This window comes from Acyrthosiphon pisum, chromosome A1 (genome assembly GCF_005508785.2).
Source record: "Acyrthosiphon pisum isolate AL4f chromosome A1, pea_aphid_22Mar2018_4r6ur, whole genome shotgun sequence".
Classification (NCBI taxonomy): domain Eukaryota; kingdom Metazoa; phylum Arthropoda; class Insecta; order Hemiptera; family Aphididae; genus Acyrthosiphon; species Acyrthosiphon pisum.
In genome coordinates, this window is record NC_042494.1 from 129,442,929 (window position 1) to 129,468,950 (window position 26,022).

A 26,022-nucleotide genomic window follows, 5' to 3' on the forward strand; every position below is an offset into this window, starting at 1 on the left:
TGCTATAACTGAAATAATTGCAAAAAACCAACAAAAATTGATTTATTTAGAATCAGAATGACATAAAACAAATGTATGTATACAAATTAGATTTCTTTATCTCATATAGAAAAAAAGAAGCATATGGTATAAGAAAACAATGCGTGTACCCAACTAAGTTAATTTTGTCAATATCACAATACTAATTAATTCCAAAATAAGTAATTAGTAGTTATATTATTATAATACGTGAGCCGTGAATTGAAATGGAATATTCTACAGTTATATTTCTTACTTCCTTAGGAAGTAGATTAGTATGTTATATTATTATTTAATAATTAATTATATATATGAATTTAATTATTTAATTAATTATAGTTATTCATAATCTAAAATCTAAATAAATAATAATCACAATTAATCAATAATTTGTTTTTACTACTAGTAAGAACTTTGGGACTTCTATAGTAGGTACCTATCTACCAACTACCTAGCAAGCCTGGGCAAGATAGTGATAATTTCTTAATCGGAAAAATTAGAATATTATTTTTTTTCAAAGTAACTTGTTGTGTATTTAAGTTAAATAAGAAATATAGTATTCAATTATATTATAAGTTGGTTGATTAAAACTCAAACTAAGTTACCAAAAACGTTTGTACCATTAAAAAACAATAACACTTAATAATTAATTATAAATTGGACCATGAGTTTTTGTAGCCCGAACTATATAAGTTAGGAACCGGTCTCATATGCATTCTTCTTTTCTTAACTTTGAATAAAAAAAAATGTAAAATATAAATAATAAAATAAATAATAATGAAACCTAGCATTTTAAATGATTTATTTATAACTAGATTAGTATTACAAGGGAAAGATAAATTACAGGAAAAGAAAATATCCAAATCAGTAAAATCTCTAACTGAATCCACTAGATTAATGATAATATTATTTATTTTATAGTTAAAACTAAAAGATTTTTTTTGGTAACTGAGATAGCATTGTAATTTATTAATATTTACTGTTAATACTTTTTTGTGACACCACCATGTGCTAAGCCAATCTAATTTTTCGTTGAGATTAATAAATTGTATTATAATTAGGAAAACAATGCATAAATATAGGTAGGTACTAGGTAATCATAATATGCAATTTAGTATTTACTGAACATTTTGTATTGGTCAATTGTATAATTTTATAATACAATATACATTAGAATCAATAATAAATAAGAGTAATATTTTACCATATCAATACTACCACTCTTTTTAACAGTTTTAACAATTGTAATTTTTTCTGATTGTGACTGATTTTAATTCCAAGTAATCCTTTAGACCTTCTTCTCCTCTGAAATCAATAAAACAATAACATTTAAGTAAAACATGTTTAAACTATGTGCTAATAGAAAATAATATATCATTATAAAATCAATACAGCCTTTCATTCAGAATCTAAAATATTAACCATAGTATTATATAAAGGTCTTACAACTCTCTTCCTTGTCCGGACTGCTTAAACCCTCCAAATGGACATTGGACATTAACGGCGTCATAACAATTAACCCTGATAGATAATAACAAATAAAAATTATAAGTAAGGTTATTTTATGAAATATATCTTTACTGTATACTTTTATTTTAGAATTAAATCTAGTATCACTACTACACATCTCAAAACCTTCAATATTTATTTTATGTTAATACATTTAAAAATTCAAAAATATAATAATATGAATTAAAAACTTAACAACTTAAATTTATTTACCAAACTGAACCAGCATTAACATTATCTATATATTTCATTGCAGTGTCCAAATTGTTAGTTAATACTCCAGCTGCTAATCCATATTTAGTGTTGTTTGCACGTTTTATCACTTCATCTAAAGTTTTAAATTTAATAATTTGCTGAACTGGCCCAAAAATCTAAAAAAAAATTTAATGCAACACACATCAATACATCACACATTATCTTTTAAATAATATTTGCATTGTATACATATACTAATTAATAGTACATAAAAATGGAATTTAATTTAGGTTACAGTACTGAATAATAATAAAATAGTACTACATTAAAATAAATCATCCATTCTAAAAATTAATAAATGGAATTGTATATTTACTTCTTCTCTAGCGATTTTCATGTTATCAGTCACATTTGAGAATACAGTGGGATACACAAAATATCCTGTATCACCTACTTTAGACCCACCAGCCTCTACTTTAGCTCCTTCTACTTTACCAGATTCAATCATACTCAAGACTTTGTTGTATTGCTCTTCATTTACCTAAAAACATAATTTATAATTATGTTATAAAATGATAGTTGGTGGGTAATAATTAGTGCCAGGATTTTTAATGCAAAAAATGTTGTACAATATCTACAGCTAGTTTGTACATAATATGTATGTCTATACAAAATAAAAATTCTTGTAAAACGGTGTTAAGTTTTTAATAATGTACTATCTGTAAAGTATTTTAAATTATATTTATCAATTAATTATGAAATAATTAAAATGACAAATAATAAATATTTAATATAGTATTATATAAAATATTAGGAAAATTATAAAATTATTCGGTAGATCGTTTGATGATCATTGGTAACTTAATCGTTAAGCCATTAAGGAGATCGGTGACAAACAGTTATTTTAGCTGAAACATACCAGTTTATAATACATACATTTTTGTTAGATGAAGAATAGAAGAATGTTATGATATCAGAAAATCTGAATTGTAGGGCATCCCTCCACTTGTCTTGAGCCATTTCAACCACTGTTGATTATAAATACTAGTAAATTTTAAAATTGCCTAATTCAAACTCCATAAAAACTGTCCACCACCGATCTCCTTAATGCATTAATATCTCCTTAATAGTACATTGCAAACAAAAATTTTAGTTATATTATTTAATGATTGTAAAATATGCAACCTTTATACAGTTATCTTGAATTATATCTTATTAAAATTTTTTCTCAAATGTGAAAAATTATGTAAAAAGATTAACAATAGAATCTACGCGCTAAGAAACATAAACATAATTAATTTTCTTATTTAAGTAGTATTAAATGTTGAAGAATATGCATTTACATAAAAATCCGAAATATGAATAAAATTATAATACAAAATAATAATATAAAATTCAGAGTTCATATTAATAAACATAAATAAAATATGCTGTACAATAAAAGTACATTTTAAAATCTTACCAGAGGTCCTACTTGCGTATCAACATCAAATTGGTCTCCTACTTTCTTTTGAGATGCCAAGCTGGCAGCTTTTTCAACAAATTGTTCATAAATACCTTCTTGAACAAATGTTCTAGAACCAGCACAGCAATTCTGCCCCATGTTGGCAAACACAGCATCGTGAGCAATTTTAGCAGCTTCATCAACTGTATTTCAATAAAAGGCACAAATACAATATTAAAATAGTTGGAAAGTTAAAATTTGTAAAAAAAAATCTTAAATGTTTACCATCAAAATCATCGAATATTACTAGAGGACTTTTTCCGCCTAACTCTAATGATACACGTTTTAAATTAGACTTGGCTGCCTCTTCCATGATTAATTTTCCAACCTTATTTTGGACATTAATTTGTTGAATTGACAACACAATAAAAAAATTAATCAAATTAATTTGTCTTTAGTATTTACTTCTGTCGATCCAGTAAATGCCACTTTATTTATGTTGTGATGGCTAGCTATAGCTTGACCCGCAGTCGGACCATACCCAGGTACAACGTTAATGACTCCATCGGGAAATCCTGCCTACAAAGAAAGTGAATAAGTTTTATATATATAAATGTAAATATGATGTATTGTAATACTTTATTTGTAAATTATATTTTACTTCTTTTGATAGTGCAGCTACATGCAATGCAGTGAGAGGAGTTTGTTCAGCTGGTTTAAGTACAATTGTACATCCAGTAGCAAGAGCTGGTCCCCATTTCCATGCCAGCATTAAAATTGGATAGTTCCAAGGAATAATTTGTCCAACAACTCCAACGGGTTGACGTTTAGTGAATGCAAAATGTGGCCCATCTATAAAGATAATATGTATTCAAATAAGTTAATAAATAATAATAACCATTCATACCAGTGAATAAAGTATACAAATTGGGAGATATCACAGAAGAGAAGCATTATTATCCCAATACCAAAAAAAGTAACTGCAAATTAATGCAAAGACTATCTAATCTACACATAGAGCCTTACGGTGGTAAATTATAGTGAAAATAAAATGTATGCGGATTGAAAATAAGATTGAAGACCAACTCAGTTATGGTTAGTATAGCTTTCAAAGGATTAGGGGGACAAGGAAAACAATTCTAAGTCTGAAAATACTAATAGAAAAACAATTAAAAGTAAATAATGATACATTCATTGTGTTTGTGGATCCAGTGGCGCCGACTTGTTTTTCACCACCCGCCACCCACATGATTATATTGTAAATTCAACTATAACAGAGCAAACACTGGGGCGAACTGCCCCATAAAAAATATGCTTTCGGCGCCACTGTGTGGATCAGACTTACAGAAAATAGTAATTGACTTTAGGGATTGGTAACTGATACCTACATAATTTTTACATAGTGCAGGCAGCAGAATTAAAAATAGAGGACAAATCAGCAACATCAGAAATCTGGAAAGGCACTAGGACCAACTTCAAAGTTTAACACTAAAGAAGAACAAACAAGCAGAAATGAAATAAAGGAACCCATCTATTTTCTTACTATCCACTTTACTTTAATTGTTGAAAAATAATCTATCAAATTTTAAAACTTTGGGAATTACTATGTTGCATGTCAAAATATTAGATACTTAAATAATTTAAATGTAGATTTTATGTTGCTAACATATTTGTGATTCAGACTTTATCCATATCATTATACAATTTGTTAGTACTTATTAAATCACACAAAAATATTTTCCATATTCTTGGGTGCATAATCCTTGTAATTTGTAAGTGTACAAAGCCTTAAAATTAATATAACTTTATTATAATATATAACATTTTAATGAAAAAAAAAAGTAGTTATTCCCATAGGCGCAAATAGGGGGGGGGGCTTCAGGGGCTAAGCCCCCCAAACATTTCCTACATTTTATTTTAAGCGTATTCAATATTATGAAAGTAAGGCTGTAGCCCTTTCCAAATCACAAACGCTTTTTGCGCCTATGGTTTTTCCAATGCAATTTGTTTGAATGCAATTTTAGCTTTATACACTTAATAGGTAGGTACTTAATAGTTAGTAGCATCCAGTATATATTGTAAATATACCTACTCATAGTCAATTACACATCTACTCAAATAATTTGAAATATTGTGAACATAATGATTCATTTGTTTAATAAGTAGATAGTAAGATATAGATTTCAACAATTTGTAAACAAAAATTTTAAACCAACTTTTTTAAGCATAAAAAAAAAATACTTGAAAAAGTATTTACAATAATAATTAATACCTGCTGGAATAGTTTTTCCATGAATTTTGTCAGCAAATCCAGCATAATATTGAAGAGTTGAAATAGCCATATCTATGTCCAATAATGAATCGCTAAATGGTTTACCATTGTCCAAAGACTCTAAATTTGCTAAATGAATTTTGTGCTTATCTATCAATTCTGATAACTTATGCATCAATTTTCCCCGGGCAGATGCGTCCATTTTGCGCCACTCAGAATCTGGTTTAAATGCAGTTTTTGCTGCATTAACAGCCAAATCAACATCATCCTACAAAGTACAATAAAATAAATAAGTTATTTTTCAGTAATTTTATTTAAAATTAATTAAATGCATTTATATTTACAAATTAGATATTATGCATACTATATAAAAGGTATTACATTTTTATTTGCCGTTTTATATTAGCATATTATATATTGTTATTTCATTGTTAAGTGTTATATTAAAGGGTTCTATCATTGGCCTCCCTTATCCTGCCATTCTGTTATTATATTATATTGTTTTGTTGCACATATATCACATTTACTTATTGTGTTTTATTAAATACAGATTGTACATTTTCAAAAAAAAAAGTGTTAGGTATATTGTACTACATAAAATTATATATTCTTACTTTATCAGCTTCGGCGACATCAATAATTTTGTTTTTATTCGCAGGATTTATAGTAGGAAATGTTTTTCCACTGACTGAGTTCACAAAATTATTGTTGATAAATATCTAAAACAATAAACATTAAAAATATTGCTCTTATAAATATTGTTTGAACATTTGTAGTAACATTTTATAGTATTCAAATAAAATTTTATTTAGAATGTAGATAAGTAAATAAATGTTACAAAGATACTTTAGTTACCACAGGATTGAAAAATGCAATTAACAAATTGTACCTACTATAAAATTATATTAATATAATTATCAAACTGAATTTTTAGTTTTTAGTAAATATTTGTACCTAGGTAGGTAATAACTTGTAAATTTATCAAAATTAATTTAAAAAACAATTGACAAGTTATTAATAAATAAACAGCAACTTTACAAAATAAATACACCTAAGTAATAAGTAATAACTAATATTACAATATAACATGTACATTAGGTGTACCCAGGGGTTAAAGTGGGGTGGACGCAGGAGGACTCAGTCTCCCTACCTCTGACGATGGTTAAAAAGCGTCCCCTTTAACAAATTAGGATTTTATACATTAGACATTATACATAAAATTATATATGGAATGCTTAAAACTATATGGAGACATTAGTCCCCTCTGGAATTTTTTCCCACTTTAACCCCTGGGTGTACCTAATATTATTTAAGTAGCTACTCTGTATTTAAATGTCATATTATTGTAAAACTAAATATGTAACTCAAAATGTTTAATATACATTCATGTGTTTAATGTGAATAAGCTAATTTGTAAATTGTAATATTATAAAATATAGGTACCTGATTATATAAAACTTCAACATTTGGATTTGCCATTTCTGGGTGTAGCCGTGTAATTATGTAATAAATATAACTACTTAATAAACCAGAAATTTCAAAACAAAATTTTATGCATAAATCATAAAATATTAGATATTTTTAAAATCAAATAATTATATTGTAGTAAATTGTATTGTCGTTGTACAAAACAATACTAGGAAAATAAAAGTCATCCGTGTAACGACTGCAACAACTATGTAGTATGACGTATATTTCGACTCTTAGCTCGGCAAGCAATCAAAAAGATTACTATAACAAAATAATAATAATTTACATTTATAATATTATATCCAACAAAATATGACATATGTATAAGTATGTATAATTAATGGTATTAGGTATATCATATTATTATATCGATAAAATAAATACTTTAGGAATAGCCAATAGGTATATTATACAATATAAAACCTTCTCAATAGGTACTGCAGTAAACTTATTTAGCGAAGTTAATAAGTTAATACCACTTATACCTATAATTAAAAAAAATTTAATATGTACCATAGAATACTAGTATTCTATGTATTTACCTACCTAATTAAAATTAAAAATTATCTGATATCAGTCATGCTAATAGCTTATCAACTAGGTCGGTCGACCTTCAATTTAAGCTGAACAACAGAACGAAGAGCGCCCCGAGCGCGCCGGCCAGAATGAATAACGATGGACGAAATGACACGAAGGTAGGTAGGTATGCATAGACCGGTCGGACGTAGGCTATAATGCTATATACGTCTCTTAACTCTAAATGGAATTAAACGGCGTTCGTACCGCGCGGGATGATACAACTACAAAGTGTTTTTATGAATCCTTAATTTTATTGTTATGTACAACTACAATATGTCCATTGCAAATGAGACGAGAACGAACATTATACGTTCATCCCAAATTCCCAACCGAAATTCAAACGTCTAATGGTGCAAAAGTATTGATTTTATGTAAATTTGATCTCCTTACTATAAGTTGAGAGTGATGAATTTCCGGATTCTATTTTTTAAAGGTACCTACCAGTCCCCTACTACCTAATTCACTAGGAGAAACAAAAAAAAATATTTAAAAAAAATCAAATTTAACAAAGAATCCGTAAAGATATAGGGTAAGCACCTACCATGGTTGCAACATCTGGAAAATCCTGATGATATTTATATATGTTTATTATGTCATTTCAGCAGGGATGGAAAACCTTTTTAAAAACGTTATTAAATGGAAAAAAATAAAAAACGAAAACAATTAATAAAACAAAAACAAAAACAAAAAACAACTGAAAAACGATAACAAAAAATCTCAAAAACCGAAAAAAATTTTATAACGAAATCTAAAACGAAAATAAATTATAGTATTATACATTATAATATTTATACCACAAAAAAAAAATTTTGAAAAAAATTCACTTAAATCTTTACTTTTTAATTAACCAATAATGCACTTTTAAAATTTAAAAACCTTTTAATTTGAAATCAGAAATTTTTAATTTTTAATTTTTATATAAATTATAATTTTGATTTAAAATTTAAATATTATGAATAATTAATTTTCATTTTTAACTTTTAAGTGCATTTCTATATTGCACGTTATTAATATTATGAAAAATAAAAACAATATTATCAAAAACGTTACTTGGAAACAATAGGAAAATAACGTTTTTAAAAACGTTAATCAAAAACGTTTTCCATCCCTGCATTTTAGAATGATTCTGAACGGAGCGAATGTATTGATTTTAGTATTTTACAATGATGACGTGTACCTATATATTTTTATTGTGCCTGTCATCACTTATTGGTGTCATAGATAATACATTCATAGCCCATAGGTAAAGATAACTAAGAATAGGTTATATGGGCAATCATGGGTCAAAATAGATTAGAATTAATAATGCTTTTGTCTCGTGAAAAAAACTTTTCTCTTAATTAAAAAGATTAAAGAAGCATTGGAACCACAGAACCACAGAACGGGGAAATCTTCTGAACTGCTGGAAAGAGGTCTTTTATTTAAATACATTATTTATATTTATGTAATACCTGCTGTCACATAGGCGTAGAATGGTAGGGGCTAAGGGAGCTATAGCCCCCCCACAATTCTATCAAGCTCCCCGGAAATCTGTTTAGCCCCCCGTGTGTAAAAGTTTACTGTTTTATACAGTCATATAAAATGAGAACTGAACAAAATTTCTATTATTATAGCGAATAAAAACATGGCTTAGAAATGTTATGACTAACGATAGAATTTCAAATCTATCGTTACTTCATATTGAAACGGACTTAGCTAATACTATTAATTCTGAAGATATTCTTAATATATTTGCCCAAAATAGTAGGCGTTTAAACCTTATACTATAGTAATAATTTCATGGTAGCATATTATTTATTTATATTTTACTTTAAAATGGGCTTTTTTAGTCCATTTTATATATTTTTCCTTTACATAAAATGTAAAAAATGTGTGAAAATTGTATGTATCTATGGTCTTTAAGATTACACCAAAACCGATTTTGCGTAAAAATTCCCGTTTTTACTTAATTATTTTTTTTTTGTTATTCCAGCGTTTTTGAAAACTACTGGGAATTTTAAATTATGACCTCTCGGCAATGCACCAACTAGATTCACTTTCCCACTACATCTGTAGGTATCTGCTATGCCCGGGTTACATGGACACCGTGACTGCCTGAAGAAAATGCCGCCCGTGGCAGAGTTCGAACCACTCCGTCCCCCATCACAATTATTGTAAAAATTTAAAATCAACTAAAAGTGATATTTTTTAAAGAATTACTTTGTTATAACTTATATTGTATTATGTGACATATTAATATATTAAAGTAATACAGTATTACACATTTAACACTATATACAACTACCTATATAGGTACCAAAATTAAATGTTATTGAATTAATCATTACTCACTAGATAGTATTGAAATATATATTGTTCATTGAACAAATAATTTATTGTTACATTTTTTTCTACCTTATCTCTATTCTATAATAAAAAGTATAAAATTTACCACTCCAGTGGTTGAATTCAAAATGTAGGATATATAATTTTCAGAAATTAGCAATAACAATAACTACAATATGTAATTATATTATATTATTTGTATAGTTAAAAAATAGTCATGTTTTTAAATTAAATTATAAAAAAATAATTTCTTCCAGAGGAAGGTCGGGCAGCTAGTATTCTATAATCAATTGACATCTTAATTTTATTTAATGGAATTTGTAATTATGCGAAATCTAAATATATTTCATGTTTATCTATACCAAAGGTATGATATGCTGGTGTCTGGTTCACTAGTGACGTAGCAATAGCTGTTTTGAACAATATCAATTAATTAGTTTGAACAAATTTAAATTAATAAAAATATTTTTTGATTCATTGTAAATTGTTTGTACTCATAACTCGCTTTAAAATTAAAATATAATAAAAAGCCCAAGAGGTTGCCTAGATAATAATCTTACTTTTAAATTTTATGAAAGATCAATTCACTCTAATTTTTTAATTAACGTATCTAAACGTGATCGGCGGAGCGTAAAATTTGCCATGTTACAGATTTTTTAGACTGAGACAACACATGCGGGTACCACTGCTAAACTGCTTATTATTCTTTATCATGTGGAATGTGAGATCTTAAAGATCGTGATCGTGATCATACCATGTGGATAAATGATTAGGAGGTATATTTTGATTGATAATCCCCTAACAAGACAGTACTATTTTTATAGAGAGCCTATATAAGGGTCTTATATTATAGGCTTTCTAGCACAGACTATTATATTATGTTCGTGCCACAGACTATAATATTATTATAGTCTAATATAATCTGTGACGGTAGTACAGTACCAGTGTTTGGAAAGAACGTCGTTCTTGAACGCTCGTTCACGCGTTCACGTTCATATTTATAAAAAAAAAAATGATAGTGAACGATACGTGATAAGTTTTAAGACGTTCAAATTTATTTTTTATTTAATAAATATTGATTGATAATACTATTATGATATATAATATATTACGAATTACCTATAAAAATAAAATACATTAAATTCCAGTGGGCACGCCTGGGCATAAAACAACAATAATATTATGATTTCAACGATTTTGTATTCGTATTTAAACAATACATAAAAATAAATTAAATGAACAACGAAATGAACGCATTCATATTTTTAAAGAACGTCAACGTGTTCAATTGAAAAAAAAATGAATTTGAACGTGAACGAATTCATTTTTGTAGTGAACTGTTCAGTACTACTGACGTACCAAGTTGATTTTGATTTTCGGGCCAAATACTTCTGGAAAATTATCTTAGTCTGAAGTATTGTGGTAATAAATATTAATGAATAGTTAACTAGTCAGTACTTGTCCATCTTTGTTATTGATAATATTACAAAATACAAGTTAGTATTTATATTTCCAATTTTCATTTATAAAACGCAAAAGCTGATATTATGCTGAAAGAATAAAATCTTGTATTCGTACTTCTACTAAGTATTTTTTGCAATAACAATTCAAACATTAATTTTAAAACAACCATTGTGCTTGGTCAACACAGCAATCGGCTCTGAATTTATAAGAAATTAGTTATAAGATCGTGGTTGTGGCCATTGATAATAAACGTAGTTAGACCATAAACTTTATTCTTATACCCTATAGCTATTCCATAGTGATATTTTCTTAGACCGTGCTATATTAATATAGTCCTAACTTAAAAGGTTCATCGTGGATAAATTATAGCTCATCTACAATTATAATTCTAAATTTTCCCGCCAACTACCATATTGACATAATTATATTAAGGTTTATCCTTATAGGTACATGCAACAGGTTAGGACGTTTGGCCTAACATTTTAATTTATTGTGTTAAGTACTGACTGTATAGTCCTTACTTAAGTTTTTTGTTTGAATTAACGTAATAATATTTAAGTTTTATGATTTAATATTTTAATAAAATTATATTTGAAAAAAAAACTATTTTATGAGAACTTGGTTATCAATTATTAGTCCGTTATCAAAACGTGTATAAAATATATTGAAATCACGGATAATATCTTGTCTGTGATTGAAATTCATGAAATTACATAATTTGAGTATGACTATTATTTTAAAATAAATTGCCGGGTTTTATGAAATTTGTCATATTATGCAAAGATATTACACAGCCCATAATTAATCCTAAAATTATGAAAATACGATATATTATATTACATAACTCAATATAAGTAACATCATGATGATAGGTTACATCGATTCAATGTACCATACTACCATGCCTTAGATCGTGCTGTTAACTGTTGTCTATTATATTAATGTATAGTATTTGGTTAAGGTTACGAATTAAGATAGTATCTTTATTACTATCTTAATTCGTGGTTAAGGTTAACTATTTCGTATTTTCATTTACTAACTACGAATAAATTAATAAAAGATTTAATAAAATCACAGTACAATAATAAAATGTTAAACATTATCATTTTTATTTAAATGTACATTTGGCAACATTGGAAACCTTGAATTTTCATTTCTGTTATGTCTATAAGTTTTAACAATAATTATCTTTGAAGTTTGTAAATTTGTATTTACTATTTAGTATTTTGTAATTGTAATCAACTCTATATTTATTATTTTTTTTATAGTTCAACTTATCGAGGAATTATTTCTTATTCGAACAATTTTGTTATTATTTTTATTTATATATTTATACATTTTACATATGTATTTAAAAGTCTTGTGTTTTCAGTTATTTTCTTTTTTGCAGATTTAAAGCTAAGTATTATCAAATGATTGAATGTGCTCATGAAAGAAAGAACAACATGTTTGGCTCTAGCAGTAAGCTAGATGTCGAATCTACTGGTAAGATTTTTATTTTTATAACTAGGTAGGTACCTACGGGTACCTATATCCTATTACATATATTAACTGATGAAGTAATAAATATTTGAGGCTGAAGCCTAAAATGTCATATGTATGAACCAATCTTACATTAACAAGTATGTATCTACTTAGCTTAATAAATAAATATAGACTGTGCGTGTGTAATATTTGTTTGTATAATTAACACCCACATACATTAGTAAATAGGTATTATATATATTTATACCATTAAAATAAGTAACTTTATTTTTTTTCTGTCAAGAATGTATAAGTTAATTTCATACACATTTTTTTACTGTAGGGAATTTGGCTCACAGTGCTAGTGTTTGTAGTGACATTTCAAATCGTACCAAAATGGATATTGTATGCATCATAGATGTCGTCCAGTCTAGTAATTTGGCACACCGTAAAAGAGCTTTAGAGGAAGTGAAACAAGCATCAATTCTTGTTAATGCTAACTTATTTATTGTTTCGGTAATACCTATTGTTATTTATGATTAGTGACTTATACGTACCTTTTTGGAATCATTTATTAACATAACTTTATTTCAAAAATAATTTTAGTTTGAAAAATTAGATTTTGGAGAAACTGCGGAGTTGGATACATTTTATAATGCAGATGTAGCCATAGTTGATTTGTCAATACAATTTCAACAAAGCTCGTTGTTTTATCATTTGGGTTTACGTGAGAGTTTTGGAATGAAGCAAAACATCATGTTGTATAATGATCTAGATACTGAAGTTACGTTACGACTAAAGGTTTGTAATATTTTTTATACATATTTTAATTAATTTTATACCTTCATTTTTAAATTTTTTTTCTAGTTGTCGTGTGGATCATATACATTTCTTTCATATAAATTAGCAGATTGTGGAACTTGTCTCACTACCAATACTTCATTTCAGGACGAGAGTGGTGGATCTACTTTTGAACCTAGAGTACCAGTTACAGTAAAATTAAGAAAGTTGTTAAAAGATGTTGAAATTCAGACTAAGTATGGGCAACCATTTTTTTATTTTATTTACTTGGTTCTATAATAATATTTAATTAACCACAAGTTGTTATTTTGGCTTCACATAGAGTTCATATTAAAGAAAAATTTTTATCAGATTTAAGAAAAGCTAGAGATAATTACTCTGGTGAAGAACTACGTAAAAAATTGCTTATAATGAGGAAACGGCTTGATGATCCACATGTTCTTTCTGGTGATGTAGTTCATACTATGTTGATATCATTTAGAGATGTACAGGTAGTTAAATTAATTAACAGCTTCAATAATAAATAACTTGTCAAATATTTTAAAATTTAATTTTATATCAGGACTATGATGCAATGGTTCAACTTGTTGAAGATATACAAACTATTCCAAACAAAAAAAATTATGTACAAACACCAGCATTGCGATATTTATACCCCTTTGCTTTAAATAGGTAACTTAACAGTTTTTTAAAACAATTCTATACAATGATTAATTTAAATAATTTGTATTAACACTTTTTCATGTTTAGGCGTAACAAACCGGGAGATCGAAAAAAAGCATTGCAGGTAATTGAACTAGCATTGAAGAAGAAAGAAAATCATATACCTGATATGGTTTGTCTATGTGGTCGTATTTATAAAGATAAATTTGTTGAGTCATCATTTGAAGACAAAGCTGCCCTTGAACATGCTATACATTGGTATCGGAAAGGATTTGAAGTACAACCAAATGAATATGCTGGAATTAATTTAGCCACATTATTACTTGTTGCTGGAAATGAATTTTCCAAGTCTGATGAACTTCAACACATTGGTATGTTAAGATAAATAAAAATCACCTGAGGAAAAACACCAAAAACAAATTCCTGGATTATACTTTCTCATACAGCATTTTTCAAGGAAAGCGATTGAATAAATATTTTCAAAACATTGATTGAATATAACATTATTATTTACAAATATATACATACATTCTATCATTTTAAATCAAAATCAACTAATAACAATTTATAAGTATAAAATAATAATTTTAAATCCATACAATTTGAATATCGTCAATAAACATATTTAATTAATCTAGTAACAATAATAACGATAATTAAAAAATATTAAATTTTTATAAATTTATTAATAGGCATGGTTTTAAACAATTTGATTGGGAAAAAAGGAAGTTTATCATCTCTCAATGAGTACTGGGCTGTTGCAACATTTTTTGAAATTAGTGTTCTAGCAGAAGACTATGGTAAAGCAATTCAAGCAGCTGAATGTATGTTTAAATTAAAACCTTCAATTTGGTAAGTTAATTATATATAGTTTGTATACAACTATGCAAGTCTCAATATACACTATGTTTTAGGTACTTAAAGTCAACAGTAGGAAATATTGAACTAATTGATAAGTTTAGGAAAAAAAATGAAGAAATTGAATATACACTAGAAAAAGACATTTTTAAGTTTTGGATGGAATATTTTGTAGAGGCCACAAAAACAGAAATTGACGATAGCATTCGTTTTCCTGTGAGTAAAAATTAAATAAATCTTTGATAATGCCATAATTTATTGTTGTAAATAAATATAATTTTAATTTTCAGATTTTAGTTTTAGAACAATTAAAAGTATATATGCCTAGTTATGTTGTGGTGAATCTCGGTGCTGAAGAAAAATCCATCTTTCTATGCAATCAGTGTATACAATGTACCAGAAATATTTGTAAACAAGTACATAAGTGGTTGTTCGTTGCTAGTATGATAAGGGGTGTTAGGTATATTTGCTTAATTGTTAATGAATTACATTACAATATTAATTACATTTTTATTTATTTATAGTTTATGCAAAATAGATGATAGGTGTTTATTTTTATATGTTCATGCAAATTCTGATGATTTTCAAATGTATTTTCCATCTTCTCAACATCGTCAAAGATTTTATGATCTCATTAAAAAAATGACGGAGGGTGAAGAAGGGATGATGACTAACTTAGACGAGGATTCAACTGAGGAACCAATAAATGTAGGTTTTTGTTTTTTGTTATTGATAATTAATATCACATATTATATTAAAATTAATTCTTGAATTAATTTTTTTTTTTAGTTTGAATATGAGCTGAATGATTCACAGACAAAAAAAATTCTTGGTAAAGGAACTTATGGTATAGTTTATGCAGCTCTTGATCTCAACACACAAGTGCGAATTGCAGTTAAAGAAATACCCGAGAGAAATATAGGGTATTTATTTACTTTGGTTAATTCAAATTTTTGTATTTAAATTTTTTAATGTCAATATATATTATTTTTCAAGTTATGTTCAGCCACTGCATGAAGAAATAAAACTTCATTCCCAACTGTATCATCGAAATATTGTTCGGTATTTAGGATCAATATCTGAAGATGGTTTTTTCAAGATAATTATGGAACAAGTACCCGGAGGTTAGTTTCAATGTTTAATTTTTTATAATTTGTGTAAATGTTCAATGAAAAATTACTGATTTTTAGGTAGTCTTTCTGCTTTACTACGTTCAAAATGGGGACCATTAAAAGGAAACGAGCCTACCATTTCATTTTATACTAAACAAATTCTTGAAGGATTGAAATATTTACATGATCAAAAAATTGTACACCGTGATATTAAAGGTGATAATGTCTTGGTTAATACGTATAGTGGTGTAGTAAAAATATCTGATTTTGGAACTTCTAAACGCCTTGCTGGATTGTGTCCTAGTACTGGAACTTTCACAGGCACATTGCAGTATATGGCTCCTGAAGTAATAGACAAAGGACAAAGAGAATATGGCGCCCCGGTATGTTAAGTTATTGTTACAAGTTACATTAATTAAATTGAAAATCTAAATCATTTTTAATTTGTGTAGGCTGACATATGGTCATTAGGGTGTACAGTCGTAGAAATGGCGACTGGTGAACCACCGTTTACAGAACTCGGATCAGCAGTAGCAGCTGTATTTAAAGTTGGTTTTTATAAAACTCATCCAGAAATACCGGTTGAACTCAGTGACCGAGCTAGCAATTTTATACTTAGGTGTTTTACTGTTGATCCAGATAAACGAGCTACAGCTACTGATTTATTAGAAGATTTATTTATGAACGAGTATGCTTGATGAATTATAAATAGATTATTTATCACCTTACATAAATCTTTTTTAAATTTAAATTGATATAACCAATTGCCAGTTTTATTTAATTACTTAATTAATTTTACAATTACATTAAACCTTATTAGATTGTTATCATAATGATGATGTTTATTTAAGGAAAAAGAAAACATCTAAAGCATTAATTGCTCCTCTAGAGTTTAATCGCAGTGTATCTGTACCAGTAGAGAAAGGTGTAAAAGCTAATCCAATTTCAAGTAATCAAGAAAATATCAACAAAAATCCTAGTAAACAACGAGTATTGAAAGAAGACAGGTAATAAAATTAAGTTACTTGTATATAATGCTCTGTAATTCAGTTTCAATATTATTTAATTGTATTACTAAATGATTAATACTCTAAAATTATTTGAAAGGTTGAGGTTTTAAGCATGTTTTTTTATATAATTTCATGATTGTTTTTACCTTTTAATACTATAGTTTATATTAATCCTTTAGTACGTAGTGTTTACCTAAAAACTTGAATAATTATAGAAAATATAATTACATAAACAAATAATACTTTATTTAAACATTTATTTTAATTAAATTCAGTTATTATTTTATATATTCTTTAATAACAGATTATCTGTAGATTACAATACAAAGTCAATTATTTCTTAAACATTTATTCAAGACATACTTATACTTTTGCTTAAAAACAATGTCCCTAATTCAAATTTTGGATTTTTTTTACATATTATGTTAATTTTTCTGAGGTTTGTATCTGTGCATTATGCACATGCGTCTGACCACTCTGGCAATGAGCAGACCTGATCATTTAAAAACTAATTTTTGGAATTATTTCTGTGTAGTGGGGGAACTGATATGTTAAAAAGAGCTTCCCAAAACATTACCCTTAACCAGATCAAAAAAATTATTTTAAATAGGCCCATGGTTTTTCACAATGAAATAACTTGTAATTTAGAAACCAACAATGTAATATCTAAGAGTAAGGATGTAGTATAATGTTTTACAATTATTAGTTACCAGTGATAATTAACTAAAAACTAAAAGTTTATTAAAGATTAAATATTTTGTGATTTAAAATGTATATTTGTGGTTTTAGGTATTGTGTTTATTTGTTGGTTGATTGAACATTTGAAAAATAAATAACTGACAGTTTTTAAAGTACATGAAAATTTGTTTTTTGAGAAATAATCTCTAATACAAATTTAAAGGTACATTCAATGTAACTAATTGTGAATATATTTTCTATTTTAAACTAGTTTATGTTAGTAATTTAAGAGCATATTATTATTAATGTATTAAAACCTCACATTTATAATATTTCCATTGCACTGATTGTTAAGCAATTATCCACTCTTTAAACAGTTAAATCCTTATTGACCAGCATTAGCAAATAATATGTTAATTAAAATTTGCATTATATAACGTTGCTAATGACAAATGCAAAACAAATGCTTCAGATTTATGCTACTAATGTGTTACTTAGTGAGGGCGCTTACATTGGAGTGTGTTTGTATACAGCTGGTTAACAATATCCCAACCCGAAAAGATCAAACAAGACCAGTTCCTTTCTTCCATCAGCTTACCAAACATGCAGTACTCTTACAACAGGTATATTTTACTCAATAGTTTAATAAACAAATATAATACTATAATAATATATTTTACACATCAGAGCATTTAACTATTATAATAATAATAATCTATACAGTACCTGCAGACTGCAGTGTGTGTATATATTTGACAACAGACTTATATCGATTAATAACGACCTGCGCCATTTTTTTTTTCCTGATCAAACCCGTATATAGTCTCGACGGTCAACGGTATAACAGGCGACAGTCTTCGGGTGCGTTGGCGTCGCCTGAAATCGACATGGGCACGGCGGGTAGCACAGCAGAAGCGGAACACGATGGGTTCTACAGGCTGAAAAAAGACTCGCAGCGGAGGACCACGTTGGCCCGGGTTTTGGCCCAAGACCAGGCCACGTTGGGTAAGGTGTGGCTTCAGTTTATACGCCGTGAGTTTGGGCAGCCCAAGTTGACCGGTGAGCACCTGGAGGTGTTGATGAAAGGACTCCGAGATTACATCACGGACCAAAATAGGGACGTTGTTGAGCGGACCATATACAGCCTCAAGGAGCAACTAAACTTCGACGCAGTCGCCGTGCACCAGCTGCACATATCATTGTGCTTATTTAAGGATGCGGTAATGAACATTTTACGTATATCTATAGTTAGACATTACTACCTATTATAAAATATCGTCCTTCGGTGATGACCAGATGGTAAAGAATATATCATACTCCCGCGAGTATATAGATTGTTTTAAGATATTGTACGTATAATATTGTGTGTGAGTTGGTTGTGTGGTATGGTCGGCGGTTGGCCGGACATTAGAATTATAGTTATTGTAATTGTAGAATATAAAAACAACGAAATTTTCAAAAAAGTTAATTCATATTTATAAACATAATATAGATCATCCTCTGGATGGGTGTTGTCAATGTTAGTCAATACTCGGTAGGTGTTCCATTTAAAACTGCCACAGCCCACAATAACATTTAGTTTGGTCTCCATTATATAGGTACCTATGGGATATGTTGCAACACATACACCGATGCATGTTCAAACTTCCCTATCGTGCACCGTTGTCTTAATGACCTAATAATATTATAATTAAGGATGTTACCGCGATGTCCCGGATTTAATCTAGCCACCCTTGCGTATATGTTCCTAAAATGTGTTACAATTTTATTAGGTACTCTTCTAGAACTATACCTATGTCGTTGTTGTTTCAGGCCAAGTCTGTATTGCGGTTACACAATATTAAGCCTCATTGGATGTTCACGCTCGACACGTTGGTGAGCAATGCCGTGAATGCCGTCATTGCTGTCCTTAAGCCCGGTATTTACTATTTATTATGCTTTAAACTTACCTTCGGCCTCTTAAGAGTTGATTAACGGACCAAGGAGGAAAATCACAAAAATTTAAATTTAAACGTTGAAAATGTCGAAAAAATTATTTTGTGTACAAATATTATATTGAAATAACCATTTTTAAATATCAAGCAATATACTATTATTTTATAATACTAGAGCGTTTAAAAATGTTGCTGAATAATTGTATTCTTTAAATATATTATTTGTCTCAGAATTTGAGGCCTCTTATAATATTTTAGCTATTTGAGATCAAACTAAATAGTACCTACTGCCCAATATATCACACGAAAATTAAATTTTTTATTGTTACCCCAGTAGCACATATAGGTCATGTTTATACTTTTCTGTTTCTGTATTAGGTTGTAGATCACTGGTCCGTATCCTCTGGTCTGTATGGACTCTGAACAGTGAATAACCGAAAATATACCTAACACAATATTGTAATTTTACATTTTTTTGTACCAATTATTTCTGTGTTACGGCCTATAACCATATCCCTAGAACCCTTTGTCGAATTTAAAGGTTTATATTGAATTTATAACACCGTATTGGGGCATTGGGTTCTTTCCGTATAGAGTTCGAAGACAACCTCGCGGCCAAAGAGACTAAGCTGGATGGTAGCGTCGTCTCCGCCATCACGGACGACACGAAAACCAGCTCGCCGTCGTTCGGTTCATCAATAAAATCGCACAAGACCGATGACAGCTACCTGGACGGTCTATCGACGAAGAGCAGGCGTGCGATTATGTTTCAGGCTGAAAACCACAGGTAACTCGTCCTTTCCGTCTATTTATACATAATATTATGAATAATTATATACTGTTTATATTAGTTATTTTTTATTATGTACCATATGCCCATATGCAAGGCGTAATTTGTGGCAGTGGGGGCGTGAACTAGCCACCCACCAGTTGTAGTCATTCCCCTGTTAATGTGGATGGCTAACCCGCACACCGTACATAAATTATTTCTATTTCTAAATTATAAACGAGTCTATCAGTACCTATCATTAAATTAACCACCCCCACTTTTACATGTAGCGATCGCTTCATAAAATAGCAATACACCCTCCCTCCCCTCACTGCAGGGTATGCCACAAGGGTATATTTTGTGAAATGATGCCTAGGCAGGGGTCGATAGGCCCATAGGGAACATTTTTTTTTTTAGCCGATATTTAGTACGGAATTTGTACGAATTTGTACGACCTTACGCGAAATTTTTCGAAAATCCTTTACAACCGAAAAAAGCATTTTCCTCATATGACGTTTCCCCAGCCCCACACCAAACTAAAAATACATTTTCGCACGAAACATTTTATTTGTAGGTAAAGGTATTAGATTGAATACCTAATGCGATCGAAGCGACCAAATTTGTTTTCAGTTTGGGGGCCCCTTAAAATTTTTCCCTGTAACATACATACTACCTATCCACCCCTGTGCCTAGGTGTAGTGATCGTAGTATTACGAACAACTTATTTCATACTATTATACTAGTAATTACGAAACGTATGAAAGTAAATAATTTAAAAATAATGATTGTTTGTTTGTTTTATTTGTTGTATTTACGTTTAGCTAACATGGTTTATCTAAGGTTTGTATGTATATATTATGGGTGTGTGCATGTGACCATAATTTTCCTGTTCAAAAGTGAGACACTTTCTGTCTTTCTATTTTTTTTTTTTTTTTATTATTAATTAGCAATACTAATTGGGTGACATTATTAAACGCGTAGTAGGTACTTATTATTTACTAGGTACGCTAATTCAAATATTCAATTTACTTTATAGTATAATTATTATTGATGATTGAATAATGATAGCGGTCAATGACTCGTTAGGGTCACTCAAAACCATCAGGGATGCTAATTTTTATTTTTTATTACACGTCATATTAGCGAATAAAAATTGTGTTTAAAATGTGCCCTGAATGGGGGCAAAAGCGGGACGTCTGGTCACTCTCCGACAGTACCTACGTATAAAATACTTAAAATGATAGAATTATCATAATATTATTATTTGATATGATATTATCTACTTTTTTAATATTTAAAATACCTATTTGTTTTGTAAAATATAATTACAATCATTATGTAGGTACCTACAATAATTTGACTAAAATATTAGATCATTAAAAATGTCTGCAAACAAGAATTATTGATTTATAATGTAGTATCCCCAAGCAATTTTTACGTTTTAGTTTTTGTATAAATGTGTGTTTTCTAACCCCGGATTTGCTGGTGTTTTCAAAATTGTCCGCATAATTAAACAATAAAAACACAAGTTTTTCCAAATTATTATTTTACCACCAATAAATCTTTTATTATTTAAAATTAAATAAGTAATACACCTTTATTTTTTTGTTACCTACCTAGCTAGGTACTAAAAATTATAATATATTATGTATTTATGTTGTACAATTTTTTTATTAAAAACAAATGTGGTATAATGATATTAAAAATTAAACCTCTTAAATTGATTTAAATAGATAATTAAATAAAGTAACTACTCGTTTAAAAAAATGTATATACATCATGAAAATATGCACAATTGGGTTGAATAGTATTTTCCTCAATTCTTTAATATTATAACATCACTTATCAAATTATTGGTTATATTTTCGGTATGTTAATTTTTAGTCTGAGTCGTAAAAACATTACCTACTCAATATTTTGAACTTGTGTTTAAAATATAAGTTTAAATATTTAGTGTCAATCAGGGCCGGCGCTATACATTTTTTTAGGGGGGGGGGGCGTATTCATTATAATTTGCCGACTGAAAATTAAGTGATTTTCCGACTATATTATTCAACATACTCAATGACTCGTAATTTACATACTTATTTACTACACATTTTTTTATAGATACATCTACCTTGTTCATCTCATGAAAACAGGATTTAGGCTAATCTTGTCATAGCCACTCGGGATCTATGTATTAGTTGTAAAAGATTATTAGTGTGAGTGAAATTAAATAAGGGTATCCTCTCTCGTACGCGCATGTACATGTCAATAACTCGATGACCATATCAATTTCACGACAAGAATTTTACAAAAACATACATTTGTTTTGACAAAACTAGAGTTAGTTGACATTGTCTGATTTTGATTCTGAAAAAATATTTGAATTCAGCAGAAAAATGTCTATAGATCGTACGAAACATTTTCCGTTTTTAATATTAATTTTAATTATGATTCGAATAGTAGATATTTTCAAGTTTTCAATTACAGTTCACAATAATATAAAATTTAGATTTTACAAAGTGCTTCGTAGGATCTATAGACAATTTTCTGGTGAGTTAAAATATTTTTCAGAATCAAAATCAGACAACGATAACTAACTTAAATGTTGTCAATACTTTAGGTCTTTTCAGCTAAAATTGACGGCAGTAGCGAGGCCCCTTTAATGCAAGTTTTGCTAAATCATTAGACAGTGTTTATTAAAAAGAATATTTTTTTTAAAATCAAAATTACAATATTTGTATTATATATTAAGTTGTCTTTCTTTAAGAAAAGCCCAATGTTTCACAATGAGATTAATATAAATTTCATCAGTTAAATATTTGTTACAATTTAATAAGCGATCTACTCCCGTAGTAGAACGTAAACAATTCTTCAAAATTTTCAATTTACTGAGCGTGTGCTCGTTTGATGCAGTACTAACCGATGCTATAAAAATCAATCTGCATAGTTTATTGCCAATAGGCAAAATATGTTTTAATTCTATGGATACTTTAATTATTTCAGTTAATTTTAAAATGTTTTTATTGATACAGTGATGGTATAAAATATTTAATTCAGTTATAACTCCATCATAATCACAAATATTAGATTCATTACATTTAGGAGGGAATATTTATTCATACCTTTCTTCAAATCATCTATTGAACAATTGTTTTCACATGGAACCTTAAAAATGCTCACAAGTGGTTCTATGATCAACATACAATTTTTTTAATGTTCAGAAGACAAGTTTATTAATGCATCGAATACTTTTTTGAATTCCATTCTGTAAAAATCTTTTATATTGATAATTCACTGTGTGCTAGCATTGGAGTATATATTTTTGGGCTTCAATCTTCTTCTGGGTTAATATTTAATTTTTTAGCAAAAATTATTGCACTTTTTATTAAATTATTTAATGACATATTATTATCACTCATTCTGGTTAAACTGTCAATAGTATGTGTTAGTAACATTAAAATATAAATTAAGTCATAATGGGTATAATAAATTATATTTGAATTTTGAAATAATCATAAATTACAATAAAATCATAATTGTTGATTTACCGACCGCTATATCAAAATGACAAATTTGCCGACTAAAGGGGTCGTGGGGGGGAGGGGTGTAACACCCGACGAGACTTGTATTCGTAATAAATTGGAATCCACGAAGTCGAAAGGACGATGGTATATTTAATATTATTTTACTGTATTTTGTTTTACATCAGAGTTACGATTTTAATAGATTTCTGGAAGAAGTGTTGGAGTGTCAAAACACTTTGCTGAAAAAAATGGTGGAAGATCAAAAAGACCTGATGTCCTTGTTGAAATGGACTGCTGAACAGAACGCTGCCATTCGTGGCGATTACTGTTGCAGCTCCTGTCGGAATTGCTCTCGAGAGTTTAGAGATTTCGATTACGAAAACAGTGCGGATGGCCGTTTTAAAGATCTAATCAAATGGCTTCGGGACATCTGTATTGACGAACACTCAATAAAAATAGTAAGTTTTTATATGTTTATTTTTTATAGGATCATAATCTGACGGAATTTGTATGTCCAGAAGTAGAGTTGAAATTCAGCATTTTGTAATAATTATGATCGGTTTTTTCAGTTGGTCAACGAACAGTTTCTGTTGGACCAAATACAACTAGAGGTCACAAGAGAAGATTTAAGAGATCTTGGGTTGAAGTGAGTAATAATTCTGTGACCGTTTGTAATTTATTGTTTTAACGCTGTTGAATTTGTATTGTTTAGACGAGGTGTTGAGTTGAGGCTGTGGAAAGAAATCGAACGGCACAGAGAAAATAACTTATCGTCATCTGGCGGGACAATGACGTCTGTCACACCGCAGCCTCTTCTACCGTCATCTACTAATAACAATAATTATGCCTTCGATGCACTGCAACAACTGCAGTCAAGTCACCGTATGAGCAATCACATCAACAATAACTATGTATAGCGGTAATAATAACAATACCGTGTTGCAGTTGTGTTCCATTTGTTACACTTATAAGTTACCTATCACCATTTATTCAAGTATAGACATGAATAAATAGGTAATGTTTTTTTTTGTATAATTATTACAGAGTTTACGTAATAACAACTTGAAAAATTGTTAATGAAATAATTTATTCTAATTATATACTTAATAATATTATAACCACTATGTGCAATGTCTTTATAATTATTATATTAATAAAAAAAATATAGTATTTTTTGTTATTTAAATGCACGAGTTAAATTGATTTATCATTACGGTAGAATACTATAATTTATTACTATACATTGTTATAATATGCACATATTATGATCATTGTTTATAAGGCCATAATCATATCTATGAAAATAATTAGTTATTAGTTATGACCGAGTACAAGAATGTAACATTTTAGTTCCGAGCTTTAAATGTGTTGATCTTACAATGATTTGTTTTTAACTAATGGGCGACGACAGCGCTTCATAACGGCCACATCCATGTTCCGTTAATATTTCGCGCCGTCAGTGAATGATCAATAGTATTTATAACAATGGTAGTATGTACTATGTATATTAATGCAACAGTTACCCAAAATCGAAATAAGCGGGTTTTTTTTTTTATTTTTGATTAAATAAATATTCTCATGAACAACTGTCCAACATATGAAAAATATACAAACATCAAAATTTGACATTATTTGTATAATTGTATAAATCTAGAACATAATATGAATGTGTTCATAAAATTTGAAAATTTGAATAATAGATTTTTTTGTATTTATAAGAAAAATTGACTTATTGATAAGAATATTTTGCAGTACATTTATATACATATATTTTTAATTAAAAAACGGTTCACTTATTATTAGATCTTGTTAATTTATACAAGTATAATAAAAAATGAAACTGTTTCAAGTCATCCAGATTGACGGTATTGCAGTAATTATTCATTGTATGAATGTTTGCTTGGCATTGCTTTCCAATTTTTGATTTGTAAAAAAAAAGTTTTTT

At 28.5% G+C, this 26,022-nt stretch overlaps 2 protein-coding genes across 8 annotated transcripts; one reads left to right on the forward strand and one right to left on the reverse strand.

The window, feature by feature from the left end:
- Positions 1-1,128: 1,128 nt before the first annotated feature.
- LOC100162800 (aldehyde dehydrogenase, mitochondrial) lies at positions 1,129-7,493 on the reverse strand. Of its 2 annotated transcripts, none has more exons than XM_008188088.2 (12): positions 7,455-7,493; positions 6,882-7,169; positions 6,053-6,157; positions 5,439-5,706; positions 3,828-4,018; positions 3,632-3,745; positions 3,452-3,554; positions 3,185-3,369; positions 2,099-2,263; positions 1,741-1,898; positions 1,465-1,539; positions 1,129-1,323 (listed from the first exon to the last, which is right to left on the reverse strand). In XM_008188088.2, the coding sequence occupies exons 2-12, from the start codon at positions 6,915-6,917 to the stop codon at positions 1,254-1,256; spliced, it is 1,470 nt and encodes a 489-aa protein (XP_008186310.1). In that variant the 5' UTR covers positions 6,918-7,169; positions 7,455-7,493; the 3' UTR covers positions 1,129-1,253. The 2 variants fall into 2 exon arrangements, with proteins under 2 accessions (XP_008186310.1, XP_008186309.1); XM_008188087.3 differs by lacking the exon at positions 7,455-7,493 and adding an exon at positions 7,293-7,415.
- Positions 7,494-12,452: 4,959 nt separating this feature from the next.
- LOC100168328 (mitogen-activated protein kinase kinase kinase 15) lies at positions 12,453-25,172 on the forward strand. Of its 6 annotated transcripts, none has more exons than XM_029488314.1 (24): positions 12,453-12,471; positions 12,667-12,761; positions 13,084-13,256; positions 13,347-13,541; positions 13,608-13,777; positions 13,864-14,032; positions 14,104-14,213; positions 14,292-14,575; positions 14,897-15,056; positions 15,119-15,278; positions 15,353-15,522; positions 15,587-15,770; positions 15,852-15,985; positions 16,059-16,186; positions 16,253-16,557; positions 16,627-16,862; positions 17,026-17,181; positions 18,396-18,485; positions 18,686-19,082; positions 19,675-19,780; positions 20,391-20,583; positions 24,280-24,535; positions 24,647-24,723; positions 24,790-25,172. In XM_029488314.1, the coding sequence occupies exons 2-24, from the start codon at positions 12,689-12,691 to the stop codon at positions 24,992-24,994; spliced, it is 4,131 nt and encodes a 1,376-aa protein (XP_029344174.1). In that variant the 5' UTR covers positions 12,453-12,471; positions 12,667-12,688; the 3' UTR covers positions 24,995-25,172. The 6 variants fall into 6 exon arrangements, with proteins under 6 accessions (XP_029344174.1, XP_016662593.1, XP_001945657.2 ...); XM_016807104.2 differs by lacking the exon at positions 12,453-12,471 and adding an exon at positions 12,472-12,584; XM_029488315.1 differs by lacking the exon at positions 12,453-12,471 and having other exon boundaries at positions 12,737-12,898.
- The last annotated feature ends 850 nt before the right edge of the window (positions 25,173-26,022 follow it).

Excerpts from the sequence above, each read along its gene's own strand:
- LOC100162800 (XM_008188088.2), bottom strand. The coding sequence starts at position 6,917 with ATGGCAAATCCAAATGTTGAAGTTTTATATAATCAG. Across the intron at positions 2,264-3,184 it reads ATACGCAAGTAGGACCTCTG|GTAAATGAAGAGCAATACAA; the intron begins GTAAGATTTTAA and ends TTATGTTTTTAG. Across the intron at positions 1,324-1,464 it reads TCCGGACAAGGAAGAGAGTT|AGGAGAAGAAGGTCTAAAGG; the intron begins GTAAGACCTTTA and ends TATTGATTTCAG.
- LOC100168328 (XM_029488314.1), top strand. The coding sequence starts at position 12,689 with ATGATTGAATGTGCTCATGAAAGAAAGAACAACATGTTTGGCTCTAGC. Across the intron at positions 15,279-15,352 it reads ACGATAGCATTCGTTTTCCT|ATTTTAGTTTTAGAACAATT; the intron begins GTGAGTAAAAAT and ends TTTAATTTTCAG. Across the intron at positions 18,486-18,685 it reads ATGCAGTACTCTTACAACAG|TCTCGACGGTCAACGGTATA; the intron begins GTATATTTTACT and ends ACCCGTATATAG.